Source organism: Sciurus carolinensis, chromosome 9 (genome assembly GCF_902686445.1).
Source record: "Sciurus carolinensis chromosome 9, mSciCar1.2, whole genome shotgun sequence".
Taxonomy (NCBI): Eukaryota; Metazoa; Chordata; class Mammalia; order Rodentia; family Sciuridae; genus Sciurus; species Sciurus carolinensis.
Genome location: NC_062221.1, coordinates 127,848,497 through 127,868,867, shown reverse-complemented (window position 1 = coordinate 127,868,867; position 20,371 = coordinate 127,848,497). Strand labels below are relative to the sequence as shown.

The 20,371-nt window shown below is 36.8% G+C and overlaps 1 protein-coding gene across 1 annotated transcript; it reads left to right on the top strand.

The window, feature by feature from the left end:
- Positions 1–3,818: 3,818 nt before the first annotated feature.
- LOC124993749 (keratin-associated protein 26-1-like) lies at positions 3,819–4,463 on the top strand. The gene has a single exon (XM_047565525.1). It carries the CDS (start codon positions 3,834–3,836, stop codon positions 4,461–4,463), a length of 630 nt encoding a protein of 209 aa, XP_047421481.1. The 5' UTR covers positions 3,819–3,833.
- Positions 4,464–20,371: the final 15,908 nt, after the last annotated feature.

The following is a 20,371-nucleotide window of genomic DNA, read 5'->3' as shown; positions in this document are numbered from 1 at the left end:
CTTCCAACCCCTAGAGGGTGCTACACTTATGTCACTTTATTAAGTTGTAAAGTACAACAAACTTGACTCCGCTCAATCAACTGTCTTCGCTAATCCAAGCTAAGGCGCCTATTAATCAGATATATTACACTAGGTGGGAGCAAAACTTGATAAAGGATTTGAAGTGCCCCGCACTTCCTTCTATCCTCCTGTTCTTTCATATGCCTTGGAAGTTGGTTTTGCCTGGTAAAAAGAGAAAGATGGTCAGAAAAGTTTATTAAAGAGATTATTGACAATATAAAAGTTAATTTTTATTTGATAAATAAAATCAAGGCTTATTGTGAGATTTCTATGATGTTGGTTGGCAAATATTTACTAATGAAAGACTAAGTTTCCTCAAATATATCAACAATAATGATCACACCTACTCAGACAGGGCTTGGGTTAGAATTCAATTCACTAATAAACCTGGAGTATGGAGGCTACTGACTGGTTTATAATGAGGATAACAAGCACTTAGTAGCTAGCTTCTAAAAAGAGTTCTGTAATACAATTGGAAAATAAGATACATACTGCATACAAGGCAAATGTGTGTGTGTGTGAGAGAGAGAAAGAAAGAGCATGCACACTCTTGTTTGTGAGGGAGAATTAAGCAGTGGTAATTATACATAGTTAAAGACTTGAGAGAGTTAGGTTGGTGGGAAAGGGTTAGGAAGTATTTTTTAAAAAGAGCTGGTTTTCTTGAGATCTGAACAATTGATAAAAAGATTGAAATTATTTCTGAGGACAGGGAGAGTAACATAAGCAAGTAGATGATATGCCAAAAAGAGGGTGCAATGTGAGACGTGAACAGGTGAGCCACGCAGAGGAGGGTGGTCAAGAAAGTGGACAATTCCCTGTGGACTAAGGGAAGTCATCAATGTCTTGGGTAAGAGAGTCACATGATGAAATTAACTCTAGGCCTATATTCTAAATATAGCGTTCAGGCAAAATAGAAGACAATAAGGACAGAAATCAAAGATGTCAGTAAGAAATTTACCCAAGGGGTACCAAACTCCATTTGAATAACAGTCATAAAAAAGAGAAAATGGATCAAAAGACATAATTTTAGAAGGCTGAAGAAGAAAAGCATTATAATAACATTTCCCACTTTCCAATCTATGCTGCAACTTATTCTTGATACTCCTTGAAATCAGCGACTGGACCACAGTGCCTTTAAAACAACACCCTGTCTCCCTGATGACCCAGTGAAATTTGGCAAGTGGGTCTACTTTACTTTTAGTTACTACAACTTGCCACTAAGAACCCTCCATGGAAAACACTGTGTGGTCATTTTTTTGCTTTTCTATCTTTTCCACAGACTAAAATCTCTCTCTCTTCCCCAAATCCCTGCTATTACCTTCCATCATTCAAAATTAATAACAAACACCACCTTTCACCTTACATCATTAAGCTACATTTGCCCTTCTCTGTACATAACTTATAGAACTTGTCACCACTGAACAGATTTTGAACCGTATTAGCACACATACAAGACAGAATGTGTCTGAGAGAAGAAAATAGTTTTGTCTTGTTATCATTGCCAGGTTCTATCATGATATTTCACATGATACTCAGTAAGTGTTTTCTGAATGAATGACCGGAAAATCGTTGTTTAATAACATACCTTTATTTTTTGAATGCTCTGAGGATTCGTTCAGGAAATTCCATTTTCTGAAAAATTTTAGGTATTGTGTGTGTGTGTGTGTGTGTGTGTGTGTGTGTGTTATGCATATGTAAAATGACAGTAATAGGAACTAGGGATCAGAACAACCATAAAAATTCCCAGGTTCACGAACTCAGTAAATGAAGGTGTCAATACATCTCTATGTAGTGCCCATATTGGATAGTGGGAGAAAAGTATTTGGGGAGATAAGAAGCCTTTGTTTTAATGCTTATCTTCATATTTATTAATGTAACTTTCTAATTCTCAAGTTTTTTTATGAGTACTTGAAATAGGAAAATTTGCCTCCAAGAATTATAAGGATAAATTGACACTGCTCATGTGGATACTGAAAGATGTATTACAGGGGAAGTACTAATGAGTGTGTTTCCCCTTTCTCCATACTCCTTCCTTTCAGGAAAAAGCATTCATGTAGATGTAGAACTTATAAAGTTCTTATACATGCATCTATTGACACTGATGTGCTAATGATACATATGTTTGACTCCTGCTTATATGAGAGAAGAGCAGACATAAAGAGCATCAAAACATAAAGTTGATAAGCATTCAGCTAAATATGGCTGTACCTATTACTGACGCCATTCAGCTGATGCATCCAGGATTTCTCAAGAAGACTCTAGCAGCCATGTCCAAGAATCATGTGATGGGGCCCTAAGGTATTGGGATGAGTGGGGATCCTTCACATCCCATACAAATCATCAAAAATTAATGGCCTCCGACCTAAAATTCAGGGAGAACTTCAACAGGATACTGCAGGATCTCATAGAGTGTATTGCTTTGTTTTCATATTTCTAACCCTGGTAGTAAAATAGACCTGTATTGCCCCAGAGAGAAACCAAACTTGTATTTCAAATGTTCTATTCTCCTGGACAGAGGGAGGCTTGATAAGTATGACTGTGTCTTTTGAACATTATAATAGAGAAAAGTGTGATTTAAATTGAAGTTTTAGCCAAAAGAAATTGGAATTTAGATTTGAAGATAAATTCCCATTAAAATAACCAGTGTTGCTGCTGGACATGTCAATATTTAAAAAATAGAGTAGGTACACTTGATACAAACCACATTTATACATTTTTAAATATTTAGACACTTTTTACAGAAATATATACTCCCACATAGCCTCCAAAGTCCTCAAATTTAGAAAAACTATATATTTATTCTGAAGCCAATGCTAAATAATGATATTTAGAAACTCCTTTTAGAAATTGATATCAGGACCAATGCAAGAAACAAAACATACCCATGTCATATCAGTATACACTATTTTTAAAACTAAGAATGATAAGTTTTAGGTCATAGTATGAATAGCCAGGTAATACCTAGTCCTATAATAATCATGAAAAATGCTGTTTTGTCCACTTTCTTTCAGGGGTTTTACTTATTTGCTTATGTCACAATGGAATCCATAATTTTAACTGAACTCAACTTTGCTTCCTGTGTGTAAGATTCCCTTAGATAAAAACCTAGCTTTTGATTTGACTCCTTTATTCCTAGAAGTGAATAAATGAGCAGATTTTCTGAATAAAGATATTTTGACAAGAAGTAAATTTTATTAGGATTTTGAAAGGCTACAAAACACATTGAACATTTTGTTAGTCTAAACTCTGTCACATAGGATATAAGATTTTCACCTTTGGAAGTCTTGGTTTCAAGTTACTTCTGGCAATTTCTAAAAAGAATACAATTTCTCTTCCAAGTCCTAATTTGCCGATTTTCAAAGAAGTTTGTCACAACTTTTAAAGACAATTTCAAGGGAGGAATTCTAAAAATGTTTGTGCACTGTTGAGTTGATTATTACTGGAATAAGGTCATAACCTTCAAAAGTGTCTGTTTTGGTTGGAAAATTTAAAGAGGGATCCTATTAAAATTCAGTGACACCGGTTTATAGATATACTTAATCAATGGAAGGCTTGGCAGGAACATCCAGTTTTATGGGAAGTGGGAGCCCCACTTCCTGGGCTGTCATAAAAAGCTCTGATGCAGACTCATAGGACCAGGAGGAAGAGTCTGTATACAGAGCCTCTGCTCTCCAGGGATATATAAAGGGACAAGCCAAGTGTGGTTCAGAGTGCAACTGGAGACTGACTCTTGCTCCTTTCCTTCAACCACAGCCTGCTCTCCAAACCTCACCATGTCTTGCCACAACTCCTGCTCTGCAAACTACAGCTCAGGATGTCTCCGAAACTCCTGCCATGTTCCTCTCAACGCCCCTGTTGCCCTCTGCTCTACAAACGTGGGCTGTGGAGACATCCTCTGCTTACCTGGTGCCTGTCAAAACCAGGCTTGGTTCTCTGGCAACTGCCAGGAGGCCTCCGGTGAACCCAACAGCTGCCAGCCTCTCAGCTGCGAAACCTCCGGCTGCTCTTCCACTGCTTACTACGTGCCCAGGCCCTGCCAAGGATCCAGCTTTCTTCCGACCTCTTCCTTCCTCTCCAGCTCCTGTCACCCAGTATCTTGTAGGCCTCTGAGCTATGTGTCCAGCCACTGTCGTCCAACGACTCCCCTGATCACTGGATTCCAGCCCACGGGCTGTGTGTCCAGTGGCTATCGTCCCCTAACCTGTGTGCCCAACAGTGGCCGGCCCCTGAATCTCCTCCCTTACGGGTACCGACCCACGGGTTGTTTGGGCTACAATCCTCAAACGGTACACGTTGTGTCCAGCAGCCTCAGACCTCTGCAGCCTCACTGCAGTGGCTGCCAGAATCTGCCCCACGTGATCAGCACTTGTCGTCCATCTTGCTCTGCCCAAGGGGGCCTGTAGTGTCCTCGTTCCAATGAAGAATCATGCTGAAGATCCAGGACAAGAATTCAAACTCCATGGGCTTTTGCTTCTTTCCTAGGACTGACTGCTTTCCTTATTTTCACTGTGCCTAATCTAAGCTTCCTTTGCATTTTATCTTGTATTCATCTTTACACAAAAATTTAACTTACAATGCTATTTGATGTTGCTCAGGTGTGGGAACAATGTATTTGATTCATACCATAATAAATGAGATTCAGTGAAAATTAAGAATCTGGTTCATGGATTTGTTTTCATTATTTCATTCTAACAACCTTAAGTGGGTAAGACAGGTGATACTCAACTGAATGTTTTTACCTGACAGTAGGGGGAAGGCTTGATGATTTATACCCCCAGTGATTCAGAACTCTGCAGATTTCTAATCCTGTGTACTAGAGAGACCCAAAAAGGTCCAAGGTGGAAGTTATGTTTGAAAAAAAAGATTAGCAATGATCTCTCTTATCTCTCCTTCCATTGAACACAGTTCTACCAGAACACTCGGTCCAGCTGCAAACCTAGCCATCAGCTTCTCCTTAAGCCTCTCTGACTGCTCCTGTGTTCTATTCCAGTAAGATAAAAGTCCCAACCCCTCAGGGTGATATCTGTTTTCCCTCATTGTCTTTATCCCTCCTACCTTTCTGGCTTCATATACCCTTCTGCTCGATATTGCAAGTGCTAAGCTCTTGCAATCCTCTCCAAAAGATAAGTCCCTCAACATGTGCTGTTTTAGAGTCACTTAACCATCTACCCTTTTGCATATATCAAGACCAGATTGCACTTTGACTCTATCTGCTTGAAAATTCATACTCACTTTTAAAACACAGTCTATGTTCATTTATTTACATGATGATTTATTTTTTAAAAAAAAGCTATTGCTTGCTTATTATGTGCCAAGTCACCATGTGCCAGGCACAGGAGAGACAGAGGTGAAAAAGACTGACATGTACTATCAGAGGTTACCCAAAGTCATATACAATGGTACATATTTCAACTCAAGGTGCAGTTTTTCCTTCATCTAACTTAAAGTGTTAAGTTAAATAATATATATTTCACGAATTAAAACTAAACTGCGATGACATCGATGTTCACCTTTTGGAGGAGCTGGAATATCTGTAAAATGTGCCTGACATACAAGGAACACAATGGTCACTTGAAACTGATTAGCATCACTTCTTCTAGCAAGGTCTTGTTAGTCCTAATCTTGCCCCATACAATTCCTGACTTTGAAGCAGAATGACAGTACTTATCCTGTCCATGGTACTGTTTTAAAATCTTTCCCCAACTCTGTCTTTTGCCACACATGCTTAGCTCTCCTGGATATTTTGAGTTTATGTCATGCACACCTTCTCTTTTTTGAAACTTTTCCCAGACCCGCTCCTGGACCTACCCTAGTATCGCTCCACCAATGTAGCCATTATTCTCACTTTTGACCCCATATGAATCTTGCCAGTTCTTGAATTTTGAAATAAAACTATAAAGTATCTCTCCAATGTGTCTGTATCTGGCTTTCTTGCACTAAATGTCTGTGAGGTTCTCCCATCTTGTTATGTGTGTCAGTATTCTATTTCCTTGAAAAAACTTACTGAAGCCATAACTTGGTAGGAACAGTACAATAATCGTGTTGAGAAATTGCTGGAGGCTGAGGGTGGATTAGCATGCATAAGAAACCTCCTGGGGGCCAGAGTCTTCAGGGTGGCCCTCATTTTGTGGGTTTCACTTCCAGGAACACTGCCAGTTTCTCATGGCAAATCCCTGTGGGGAAAAGCTGAGTAGTAATCCCAGAGAGAATGCTTAGGGTCCCCTACATAACAAATTCCCACTCTCTAAGAGTAAAGAGCTTCACTAAAACCTTATACACCCATGGGAGGGCATCTCTCCCTCTCCAGCCCCCACTAGGTCTCCTGGCTCATTCAAGTGGGGACAGGTAGGATTAAGAAACTCTTTGAAGGTCACAGCTCAGGGACACAGTCCCATTAGAATCTGATATTTAATTATAAGATTATACAATGCTTCCCCTCTCCTCTACCTTACCACCACACCGACATGTCTCCAACATAATAACAGTGGAGTACAGATGAAAGAGCTACTTGATGCAGATTCTCCCTAAAGAGGAATAGCTAGGAAAGCTGAGAGCTAAGTATGGAGACAAAATCAAGGATGCTAGAGAAATAGGAAGACTCTGACGCCTACAGCTACAGCAGATATTAAACACAACCTAACTTGCAGCCAGAGTAACTTCAAATCTCATGCCAAAGTCATATTTATCTCAGTTCCTATTGCAGGATATAGCATGAGTTCCAACAGGAAAATTGAAAGTCGTGCCAAAAAGCCATAAAAATGCAGCCTCCAGAGAAAAGGAAGCATCAAAATCAGACTCCAACGTTGATGTTAAAATGATCAGACAGGGAATTTAAAATAACTCTGACGAATATGTTCACAGTTCCAAAGGGAGAAAAAAAAAGGGACTACATACAAAAACAGATGGGCAATGTAAGCAGAGAGATAGAAATTCAAAGAAGTTTGAAAATACTACAATCAAAAACTATGCAAAAGCAATCAAGGGTTCCTTTGATAGTCTCGCTACTAGGCTTGACATGACCAGGGAAAGAACCTGTGAGCTTAAAGAGAGATCAAGAAAAACTTCCCTAACTGAAGTGCAAAGAGATATGGATAATAATAATAATGAGTAAAGAGAACAGAATCCCCCAAAACTGTGGGACCATTTTAAAAGGTGTAACGTCTCCTTAATCAGAATACTGACATAAAGAAGGCAAAGCAAGAGAAGATACAAGTGAAGCAATAATGGCTGAGAACTTCCAAATTTCATTGTTAAACACCAAACCAGAGATTCAGGAAACTCAGAAAACACATTTCCATTTCTATTTCCTTTAACCATTTAAATCGTTAATTCAATACTTTCTTGCCCCCCCCCCCCCCCGGCTATGTTCCCTGAAATGACATGCCATGTTTTAGATCTGAACTGTTCCCCAAAGGTACATACATTGAAGGTTTGGTCCCCAATTGAACAATGCACAGAGAGAAGTCTTTGGGGAAGTGATTGAATCATGAGGGCACTGACCTTATCAGTGGATTAATCCAGTGATGATTTCATTATCTGCTTGAACTGTTGGGAAGTTAGAAACTGTAGATCATAAAATCTAGTTGAAGGAGTGGGTCCCTGCGGATGTGTCCTTGGGAACTGTATTTTGTCCCTTTCCTTCCCCTACCCACTTCACCAGCTTCCTGGCAACCATGAGCTAGAAGCTTTCCATCACTACACCCTTTCACCATGCCTTGGGCCCAAAGCAATGGAGTAGTCAACAATGGACTTAAACTTCTAAAACCCTGAGCCAAAATAAATCTTTTCTCCTTTAAATTCTTTATGTCAGCTATTTTGGTCACAGTGATGAAAAGTTGACTAGCATACTACAAGAGCCTCTATTTAAACATGTGAACTGTTTCAGATTGGTAAATCAATATTGCATTGTATCACTTGATAAGGACATTTGTGTCCTTTGAAGTAATTTCAGCATGCAGAGTCACTCAGTAAACAAGGAACTCCTATCATGTGCACCTTCTGGGTGCTTGGAGTGTCAAATAAACAACTAAATCTGAGGGACTGGTGAAAAATAAGTGGTAAATGCTGAAAAATCTGATAATACTGGAGTGTATAAAGTAGTATCTAGTGAATAAAAATGGTATTACAAACAAGGGAACTGGTTGCTTTTAGCAAGATCAGGAGTATTTTTGTCTCTTAAAAAATGACACTTAAATTATACCTGGAAGGATTAGAAGAGAACTCTCTGTGATTGGCTGGAGTAGGGGGTGTTTTAAGCACAGAGAACAAGGTCAAAGGCAGGTACTGGAGGGTAGTGAGTGAGGAGAGGATGGTAACAGAATTTGCCAGTATTTTCAAAATATTCGACCCTCTCACCAATGACAGGGTCAACTTCATCAGGTATGTCTAAAATGTGCTTAGCAAACATTGGTTGTTTTCCAAAAGCACAGCAAACTCAGCCAGATGGGCCTCTAATTAAGGATGACTCTTTCTCCCAGACTTGCTATAAATCACAGCTTCTTGCTGAGACAGCAAAACTCAAAGTGGTCCATATGACACAAGATAGACTGTTTCATGAGATAATCTTTGAAAAGAGCTTGCAGATATAATTTTTAGAACCTGTTAATCAGTTATCAATGTAGCATTGGAGTTGCTCTAGGTTCCGACATAAGGTTTAGTAAGGAAATGTCCTGTGATGTCTCTCAGCAAGGGAAGCAGGGAGGCTGGGTGAGGACATTTTATTTTGGCTGTAGGAAGTGTGCCTGTAGTTAGAAAGGTGGGCTACCCTCATTTCTTCCTGCTGTTCACTCACTTAACCTTCTAAATAAAAGCATGGAACAGCAGATTTTGAACCTTCAGATTTATCCTTCTAAAGTATGTGATATAAGAAAATGCTATATGAATAATTGTTAAACCAACAGAAGGGGAAACATAGTCAGTTTGAGATCATAGGAATGGCATATGGACATGACCCTCACAGCCAATTGAGGCAGTGCAGAACGGTCTCCTTGCAATATCCAGAATCTTCCAGATTTAACTAGGTTTGTTAACTTTCAACACAAAGTCATTCAACCAATACCTTGCTCACTTTTTGAAGGTTAGCAAATCACCAAACTACATATTGGGACATCAGAGAATCCCTGATTGTAAACTTCAAAAGAAGTACAGTACAAAATATAAAGTACTCTTAATTCTGTAGCTTTTGGCATATGTACCGTGGCAGTTGTTAAAGATTTGTTTTGTTTTACCTCGTTCAATGTCTAAGTATTTTTCATCTCTCAAATTATTTAGACATTCATGACTTTTTTCTGATTTCATTACTTCTTTGGCATACGAAATTGATCTGCATATTTTAATGCACTTTCCTAATCCAATAAGCATATGCCATCAAGACATATTAATTGTTGCTGACATGCTCACCATGATTATTTTACTATTTTTTATTGAAAATTCAGATGTTCAACACATTGGTTTCATCTCCTACTAATTTAATTTGTGTTTATAGAAGTCTAGCAATGAAACTAAGGTTCTACTTTAAAATGAAACATAAGACCATGGATACTCTGAGATTTCTAGCAATTGTCTTGATAAATGGCATTAATTAGGAAAACTCCTCTACATTAATAATAACCTCCATGTCCTATGCATTCTCCATATTATGGAAGACAATGACCTTTCTTCAGTGGATGAGTGTCCTTTATGTGACATCTGGGCCTCCAAGATGTCAGGAGCAGGCAGTTTAGAGCACATAAGGCACTTGTAAGATGTGTTAGACATGGCCAATGCTTCTAGTGAAGGACTGCAGGATGAACTAACAAAATCTTCAAAGTTCATATCACAAGAAGGGTGGACTGAAGAACAGCTCTTCTATGTTGACTGTCTGATGTCAAACATATCATTCTGATAAAGATCCCTCATAAGAAGTCAGAGATAGTATGGCCAGTTGGGCATTTGTTTTATATTGATGTTTCAATTAAATGATGGAAATTTTCATCAGAAAATTAATATGAACCTGTTTTTTATAATAATCCAATCTAATTGAGGCATTAGTAAACATTGAAGTCCCTCAAAAAATGCATTTAACCGGACTTGGTAAGTTTCTTAAAACTCCATGCTAAATTAATCTAAAAATGAAGTTAATAATAAATACCACATAATTATTTAATGCATCACTGAAGAACACAATGAAGTGCCAAGCTTTTCAAATTATACCTGTGAACAAGTACAATATTGCCTACATTATGTTTTGCTTTCTTAATTATAAGTGTGTTGATCAACTCTATCACAGTGTACATATATATGAATGTATATATATTTCATATAGATGTATATATTTCATATATATACATAATATATAAAAAATGCTACATCCCTACTTTAAATGGAAACATTCACTTTCAAATGATTCTAGAAATATGTTCACATGAACATTTAGAGAAATAAAGTATCTAATTATGGGGGCTCATACTTCCTTACACACAAATACCCATCAGGAACCTACTTGATTATAATCAGCCAGCCATGGACACTAACTTGCAGTTCTCTAACTCACATTGCATGCTGGATGACAGGTAATTCAGCTCTGTATTTCCTTTTCCATTACTCTATTTTCTCATCTAAAGTCAAAAGACATTAGCATACTCTAAAGAAATGAATCTCAAAATAATAAATGTGTTCTTGAACTACTTGAATTTCTTGGCAATTATTTAAAAATTAAAGGAAGGATGTAGAGTTTGCAACCTAGGTCACCCTCCATGGAGTGGAATTGATTAGGTATCTTGTAACCTCAAACCATAGCTTTATTGAAAATGTTGAAACCATTTTATTTTCATGACCTAAAGAAGTGAAGTTTACTTAAGAGTTTTTCATAGAACCTTCCAAGGAGCAAGATAGACTTGTGTAGGTATTTAAGATTAATGGTTTCAGAGACAAATTGAGAGGACACACAAACACACACACAAACACATATACATGATATTTTGCTGACTCTGTACTTTTTTACTTCTCTTAATTCCATGCTTGCAACCTCTGGATTCCAATATAAGTAGACCATCGTCAGATCTAACTACACAATGGAAGAGAGCAAGCATGTAAAAAGATCTCTTGCAGTCCACACAAAGCACGGTGTTGCTCCTGTTTCTACTACTGGCAGTCACATTGATGAGCCTCCATTTTTCATCACAGTAGAATAACCAATATTCCAATTTTCAGTATGAAATTCTTATTGGTTGATAAATATCTGGTATTATCAATTCAGCATGAACTGCACTGCATCTCTGGAGGTGATGATTGCCTGCAAGATCTATCTTTAACACAAATTTACAAATTCATTAGAGAACTTACTCAACAGCACGGTGAAAAGATCACTATGCTTTTAAGCATACTTGACATCTTGTTTCCTATAGAGAAACTGACTCTTCATTACTCTACGTATTATTACAACAAAACAGTACATTAAAATTCACTTGTATTTCTTTTCCAGTAATGTGGGAGAGGGTGAAAAAGAAGAAAAAGAAAGACAGGAAGAAAGACCAAAAAATTTATTTGTTCAAGTGTAGTGTCTGAAATGTTTTTGGTAAAACACAACTCAATTGTTTAAAATTGTATTGACAAACACATTGTTTGAGCATTATTTATTTAACAAGTTTTTTGAATTGCCATAACATACTGAGTATTTGCACAGACAACCATTGTATGAATTATTCTGTATCAAAAAATGGGCAGTTTACAAATACTACCATGTTAATGCTTTGGAATATAAAAGTGTAACATGACTAAAACTTTAATCCAATTTGTTACTCTATAACCTCATCATCAAATGTCAAAGCAATTTGATGCTAGTGGGAATGGGGAGCATTTTCGGGAAAAGAAAATATTTCCAGAAAGATCATTCACCAGTAAGTTTTAATGGGGAGGAGTTTCTGCCTCAATATTGTCTAGAATGTAATAGGTCTGTTGTATTTAATACAGACATATATTTAATTAGAGACCTTGAGAATTGGTGGATGCCAATTTACTTATCCAGTGTATCCCCAACCAAATTTTGTAGAAACATCCTCAAAGTAAATCAACTTCTCAGTTCAATCACTGAGTCTGTAAGTTGTAGGTCCAGAAATCTGCTTTACTTTTGTCCTAAAGGCAAAGCAACATTTTGTTTGGCAATAATCATTTGAATCTATTCTTTCTGGAAACGTTTACCTTCATCTGTTTTTTTTTTAGGAAAAGATCCCCTTCCAGGAAATTGATGTTTAACGAGTGATGTTAAAATCTATAGTCAAGATACAAAGACTAGAAAGCTAACAATCAATAAAAATATACCAAAAGAGGAAACCTTACCAGTCATTTAATACATACTTTTTAGATCAATAATTAGATGCTATTTTCCATTTTGAAATTGTAAAAACAAATAATGGTAACAATACCCAGTGTTATTCAGGAGTTGATCAGCGAATACTTACATACTGAGGTAGAAGTGTGGATTTAGACACTAGTATCAAAAACTGCTAAAAAATATTGTGCTTCAAATAGGTGTGTTCTTTTTTTAACTGATATAAAAATCTAAACAGAAAAAAGCAGAAAGAAGAGCAGACTCGAAACAAATCCTAGAGAATTCAATGGTTGTCATGAGGGCCTATGGAAACATTTGCAAAATCTCTCAGGACTTTGGGGTTCACTTCATCTCACTTCAGAGAGTATTACAATTAATTTGAATTCCAAATGCTAGTATATTCTTTACAATGGGGAAATTTACATGGAACTGTAAACTGAGTTTAAGTTCGAATGAATGAGAGTATTTTGTTTTGAAAATTTTGTTTATAAAAAGTCCACCATGTTGTATCCATTTCCCCTTTTGCTTCCAGCTAGAGTGGATGAAATTCAAGGGTGAGAGGTCTTCTTGCCTTGTCAGTCACTGGTGCAGCCTTTGCTATGCTGTACCCACCACTGATAGCTGGGAACACTTACCTTCTCCCCTGCTCTTAAACATATCCTGGAGAATATGTCATGACCCATCTTAACTACCATGACCCTGGCTCTTTCCTGGATATAATAAGAGGAGTGAGGGTTAATAGCTAGAAAAGGAGTGTTTGAAAAATGTAATTAAAATTATATGAGAAGGCTGGAGGGTGTTTTCACAGTCATCTGAACAATTATTAAGGGAATGCTGTCAGATGAAGGAAGCACATCAAGATGGAAGTGAAGGTGTGTAAGGAAGGGTCCGAAAGAGTGAGTGCATAGAGGAAAGTGCCCTGGGAGGCAAGAGTCTCACCTGAAAGAGTCACATCTCAGCAGGCATCTCTACCTCTACTGAAACACTCTCTCAACTTGGCATCTTTCAGCCACTGCTGCTCTGGGAATTGGAACCCTTATTCTTTGGGGAGTCAGTGCTACGTTGCTTTACCTTGTCTTCTCAGCTTGCTGCTCTGTACCTATGCTGAAGGTCTGCTCTCTACTTATTAAGCAGTTGCCGGCTTGCTTCCTGGATTGCTGCCAAGAGAATTGTGGTAAAACTAGACCCACCAACCAGGCAACCATAGACCCAGCATCTGAGACCTCTTACTGTCCTCCTGCCAATTGCCCTGTCCTGACCTTGCCAAGGAATTCACTTTGTTCCTGCTGCTCCCTGTGTTCCAGTTCAGACCATCCACCAACACAGATGAGATGTCCAAGATTCCCATGCTGCCCCTGTCTCCCAGCCCCTGAATTTCATGTCTTCTAGTGGCTTCCTTTTGATTTATGCCAGTCACTGATCAGGTGAACAACAGTGGCCAACCACTTATCATCCAGTAGATCTAGATCTCTGACCTAGGCACTGGCGGTTTCTGAAATTTGTCTTGTTGTCTAGAGGACCTGGCATTTACCTTTCAGTAATTTTAGTTAAAAAGAATCAATAATAACACTATTTTTTTTTAATTTAAAATGTGTTCCTGTATATCACATCTTATAAAATGTGCTGAGTAAAATTATTTTCTTTTATACCATTTATTTCAAGATTCTCCAGGGCAGTCCAGTCTCTAACTCAATTTTTGCTCACGTGTCTTCAACCAAGCAAAAAAAGATTTGCTTTAACTTCTAATAAATGTGCTTCCTTGAGTCTTGCAAATATTGTTTTTGTTAATATTCATTTGTTAATCCAATTAAATTGGTGATTTTTTTAAATTAATGAGAAAGCTCTGTCTACTTGATAAAGGATGGCAAATGTAACCTGAGTTATGTGATTTCTTCTTTGTTTCCTTCAGCAAATATATATTAACTTTTAAAGTTGTGCCAGATACTGAATTATATTGTTTTCTTTGGATTGCACCTGATGTTGATTTTTCTAAGGTCTTTTTTTTTATCATTAATATGGTAGTGTGGTATTGTGTCATTTACATAGAACTCTCAAATTCTCATTATGAGGCTTTCTTGGGTAGGACTGAAAGGGATTAAATCTAGTTCAATGGTGGTTCACAGCCCCAGTTAAGAGGACAATAGTTGGTGTTTATTGTACCTTTTTATCATTCTCAAAGATGTCCAGGTGATCAGAAATGTATAATCCTGTTGGAAAGTCTCCAAGCGATTGCTGTAACTGAAAGCATAAAACTACTAGGTATACCTGATGGGATCTAAGTATGGAAGAATTATCACTGAATGCTCAGTACAATCCTTGTGCAAATTCCCCAGAGCAGTATCAGTTACTATCCCATCAACTCTTTTGCAACTGGGAAAATTATGCTTAAGTACTTTATTTACAATGTGCTATTTCAGAAATAATTAATTGCACAAATTGCAGAAAATCATGAATTGTTGCAATTAAAATACAAATGCAATCTGACAAATGTGAAGTTTAAATTCTTCTCAGTACTTTATTTACTAATACTGGTAAATGAGCCAAATGATCTGGTTCACAGTGATAGCTTAGATTAACTGGTGGTGAATTAGTTTTCTATAACTTTTTAAAATTGGGAAATTAGGTGTTTTTTATAAAGTTAATGATCTTTAAAACTCAGGAAGACATTGTACAGTGCCTACTAAAGGCAGGTTTAGCTGTTGTCCATTCCTCACAGAGTCACTAAATTGTCACAAATGCTGTGTTCTCCTTCCCTTGAATACTGCCTGGTGTGTCCAGAGCTTAATAACAAGGTGGCTCACCATGAAACTCATTAACTTACTTCATTTCCTGAGAAATAAAGTATAAGGAAAACTGCAATCAATTATTGCCAGAGGGAGAGGAGAGCCATTGCAGGGTGTGACCTAGGCAGGTGCACTGTCACCACTGTGCTAGAGGCTATACTGGAGCTATTCAGCATTCCAAACCAGCATGGTGACAGACATTTTGCTCTCTGAAATTGTCAAGGGAAACATTGCTCTCATCTTGAAAAACGATATGGATTTTCTTAAGGACAATACCCAAAAATGCTGAGTGAAAAGTCACTTATGGACTCAGCTTCTTAACAATTCTGTAGCCTGGACACATCGAGTAAAGTTTGAATTCAGGTTTCCATCAGGAGAAAACCTTTCTGCCTGCCTCAGGAACCCTCTGCAAAAGTTAAATAAGGGGAAAGATGAGAAAGTGCATTGCCAATGATACCTGAGTGGTATCAGTACACAAGGCATTATTAAATTGTAGCTTATTTGACAAAATAAGCTAAGTCCCAGTTGCCTATGGCAAAAACTGATGAAGAAATTAAAAGATCTCTTTGGTTTATTAGTGGTCAATACTTTAGCCCATTGTTCATAGTTTATTTCACCTCTTATTTCAGGATTACTATAGATTTACAGAAAAGTTATGGAGATAGTAAAGTGAGTGTCATACTCCACATCTAGTTTCCCTATTAATAAAAGTTTACATAGGAATTCACTTTGTCACCATTAGTGAAGCAATGCAGATTTATTGTGAGGCAAAGTCTATACTTTATTCAAGCTCTCTTTAGTTTTTTGCTAATATCCTACTCATGTTCCAGAATACCATTTGGGATTACCACATAGCATTTAGTCATCACGTCTCCTTAGACTACTTTAGTTGTGACATTTCCCCAAATTTTCCTTGTTTTCCATGTCCATGAGATTTTAAGGTGCATGACTGAGGAATTTTATAAAATGTCCTCAATTTTGATTTCCCTCACATTTTTCTCAAGATCAGACTGGCACTCTGGGATTTCAGGAGAAGGACCACAGAGGTCCATATCAAGAATATACGCTATAGACATGACTTTTCATGATGTTACCCATGTTCACTTTTTTGCTGTATTAGTGTTTTCTTGGGCTGTGCTGTGTAATTGTTTGCTTTCCTCCTTTTCTATACTGTGAATTGCTGAAGAGCACCACTTTGTACAGTCCATGTTTAAGTGGGAGTCAAGTTCTACCTATTTAAGTGTTGAGTAGCTCAATATCCTATTTGGGAATATTCTTTATGAGGTATTTGTCAATTCTCTCCTATTTATTGTTTTTACAATGAATTATTTTATGGGTGTGAACACATGGGTATATATTTCATACTTTGGTGTATAGCTAATATATTTTTATTTGTTGCCCAAATTGTTCCAGTTTGGCCATTAAGAGCTCTTTCAGTTGGTTTCTGTGTCTCTTTGACAGGTACCAAAATTGTTTGGTTAGGTTCGGTTTGGTTTTTGAGCAATCATTTCTTTCAAGCATAAAAAAAATTCCAGTTTTATCTGGTATATTCCCTGTGAGAAATACATATAGTCCACGTGCATATGTCATAGTTTAGGAATAAAAAGTACATGTAAATTCATTGAGCATTTGACCTCATGAAGGTCTTGCTTAAGTAAGACCCATGAAGGAATAAGGTAAACTTATTCTTACATCATAAGTGCTTATCAATTTTTGACATTTTTATGATTTTATGCTTTCCTATCACAGAATGGGACCTTTTAAGAAGAGAAGAGGAGAGGAGAGGAGAGGAGAGGAGAGGAGAGGAGAGGAGAGGAGAGGAGAGGGGAGGGGAGGGGAGGGGAGGGGAAAGGAGGGAAGGGAAATAAGAAAGAGAGAAAAATCTCCAGGGCATAGAAGAAAGCCCAATGCATATGGAAAATTATACAAAAGCAATGTCATTCTGGATTTCATAATAAGGAATTAAATTTTTGTTAAATGAAAAACTATCTTCTGGGTTTAGCCTTTGAGAAAGCCTTGGTAGAATATTTATTTATTTATTTTTTTTTGATCCCACTCATCAAAAAGCATTTATTGAGCACTTAGTTAATACAGCTTACAACTACATGCCTCAGTTTCCAACATGTTTACATAAATCACATGGGAAGCAGGTAGGTAGATAATAAACAAGTTATACATGAAACACTTTAGCTTAATAAACTATATAAATGACAGAAAAATGTTTCTACTATACACATAAGCAAATGGTGTCTCAGATTAGTTGAAAGATGTGCCTAATCTGACCACTGTGAACCTTTGCATCATGCTACCTCTGTATCAGTCTCCTCTGTGCAAGGCAATGGGATATATGGATACATTATGATTGAAAGAGTTTATAAATTAGTTATGAAGAAATGCCAGACACATAAAAGAATAACATGATGATGATGATGATGATGATGATGATGATGACGATGATGATAGTTAACTCATTGTGTTTGCCTTGTGCCAGGCATTGTTTTGTATGCAATGACTCATTTAATTCTCTCAGCAGTCTTGTGAGATAGGCATTACTTTTACCCTCATTGCAGAGATGAGATCATTAAGGCACAGAGAGCTTTAGTTACTTGGATAGTGAATAGTCACCAGGATAGTGAATTATCTGAAGTTAGGATTAGAATCAGCTACCAAGCTCCAGGCTCCATGTTTAACTAGTATACTCTACTACCTTTCTAAAAAGCAGTATCTGGAATACTCCATATTCATGATTTAATGAGTACACTAGAATAACAAGGAAACTTATATTGGAGGAACAAAAGAAAGCATTTGTTTCACACACAAAACTAGAGGTAAAGTTTTTTTTTTAACCAGAGGACATTTAAAAATATGAAAAGTAGAAAGGAAAAAGAAGGTCTTTGCTTGGTATTTTCAGGACCTCCTAATGAATCAGTTCAACTAAAGCAGAGGACTTTTGTAGTGGCATACTGAGAAATAAGACTGGTATGTTAGGGTGAAGAAATCGTGACTTGTCTACAATGAAATCTAAGTCTATATTTAGGTAAGAGATTGCAAATAGTGCCCAAGAGCTACATGTGGCTCATAGGCCTCTTTTGTGTGACCTATACAGGATTCTTTCAAAATTTGGGACAACATTTATATTCAGGTTTGGAGTTAAAAGCTTACACATAAAACTCAAGATTTCTAGCTGCTCTTTAAAACAAAAAAAAAATCACAATACATTTCAACACTGAGTCTGCTTTTCAGACTGGCCGTATTTTGGGGTATCAGTTCCTGAACTCCCTCACTGACAAACTGGATGACAGTTAAGTGAGAATTGCTACCTTTAGATATAGCTCATACCCATCTCACAACAAATACTGGGTGTCCCTTACTCCTTGATGTTCTCTGTCTGACTTCTATAGTATTTGAGCTTACAATTTTTCAAACATGTAGTTCTCTAGGGAGGTTCAACAAAGGTGCTTGCCTTTAGGAGATAGACCCAGAAATGTAGCCCTTCTGCAGGAGGAAGAAAGAGATGAAGAAGCTGTCCAATAACCAAAAAGGGGATCTTTCAAGAGAAATATACTTTGGTATTAGAAGTACCATCTTGAAAATATGCATGTACAATATGGCATAATGGATCCCAGTATTATGTATAATTATAATGTAGCTCAGGGGTAGGGTCCTTGCCTAGCATGTGCAAGGCTGCTTCAGTCCCCAGTATTGGGGAAAAAAATCTGTACATAAAATAAAAAGAAAGGTTAAAAAGAAAAAAGGGAGAAGAAGGAGTGTCTCCTTGGGCAAGTAATTTGTATTTTCTAAATTCAACTTCCTAATTTGTAAATTAAACAAAAAGGGATCCAGCAAACCCATCACTGGGTATATATATATCCAATGGAATGAAATCAATGTGTTAAAGAGATAACCAGAAAGCTATCTTAGTTGCAGCATTATTCACAATAGCCAAGATAAGATATGGAATCAAATCAAGTGTCAATCAAAGGGATGAGTGGATAAAGATAATGTAGTACATATACACACAATGGACAGTTGAGCCTTTAAAAATAAGAAACTCCTATAACTTCTGACAACAGAATGTTCTGGCAACATAATATTCTAGAGAATATTATGTTAAGTGAAATAAGCCAGGCACATAGGGACAAATATTACACAATTTCACCCATATGTGAAACCTGAAAAAGTTTAACTTCTAGAATTTGAGAGTAGAAAGGGGTTACCAGGAACTGAGGGTTGGGGAATGAGAGGCTATGGTGATGGTTAGTCTAAGGATACAAAATTTCAGTTAACTAGAAAAAATAAGTTCATGAATCTGTTGTATAAAATGGTAACTGTAGTTAATAATAATGTATTATTTCATGAAAATTACTAAGAGATTTTAAGTGTTCTTATCACAAAAATAGTGAAAAGTGCACTAGGTACATGTCAGTCACCTTGATTTAGTCATTCCACTGTGTATACATATTTCAAAACAATATACTGCATCTGATAAATGCATATGTTTGTCAATTTTAAAAAAATAGGCTTTGCCCCTCAAAAATTATTGATGCCATTAAATGAAATCATGCTACAGAAAACTGTTAGTACACTGCCTGAAATTGAATAACTGCTAAGTAAATGAAAAATGATTATTACAATTGTAAGTATTCTTTTCTGAGCTATCATAATCTTCAGGTGCAATGCACCTGATTTTTCTGTATATTTAATTCTTGCATGTCTATTGAGTATCTACTGTGGTGCTACCTCTATGTAAGACATCAGAAACATAAAAAATAAACATAGTTCATGTCCTTGAGGAAACAAGAGAAAAGAGTTTATGAAGTGTATGATACCATCAAAGAAGGAAAACTGAAGTAAGACTGAGAAGAAGCAAATAAAATTAAAGACCAGAATCAAGAAGAGAATATATAGAAAAGGGTCAAAAAAAAATGAAAGAATAATCCTCCTTCTTAAATTATGTTGAATTTGGATACAACTTATCAAACATTCCCATATAATAATTCTGAAACAACTAACCTTTACATAATACTTCATACCAAGAACTCTTCTGAATCTTTTATACATGTTAGTTCATTTAATTTTAAGAACAATTTTTGAAATGGGTTCATTTGTTTCTCTTCTATCAATGAATAAACAAGGGCTCACAGAGGTCAATTTCTACCCATTATTACTCAACTATTAACTAGTGGAGCTAAGATTTAGAGTTACTTTGGCTCCATAGTCC

Bases quoted from the DNA above. Each gene is read 5' to 3' on its own strand.
- LOC124993749 (XM_047565525.1), top strand. From the start codon at position 3,834: ATGTCTTGCCACAACTCCTGCTCTGCAAACTACAGCTCAGGATGTCTC.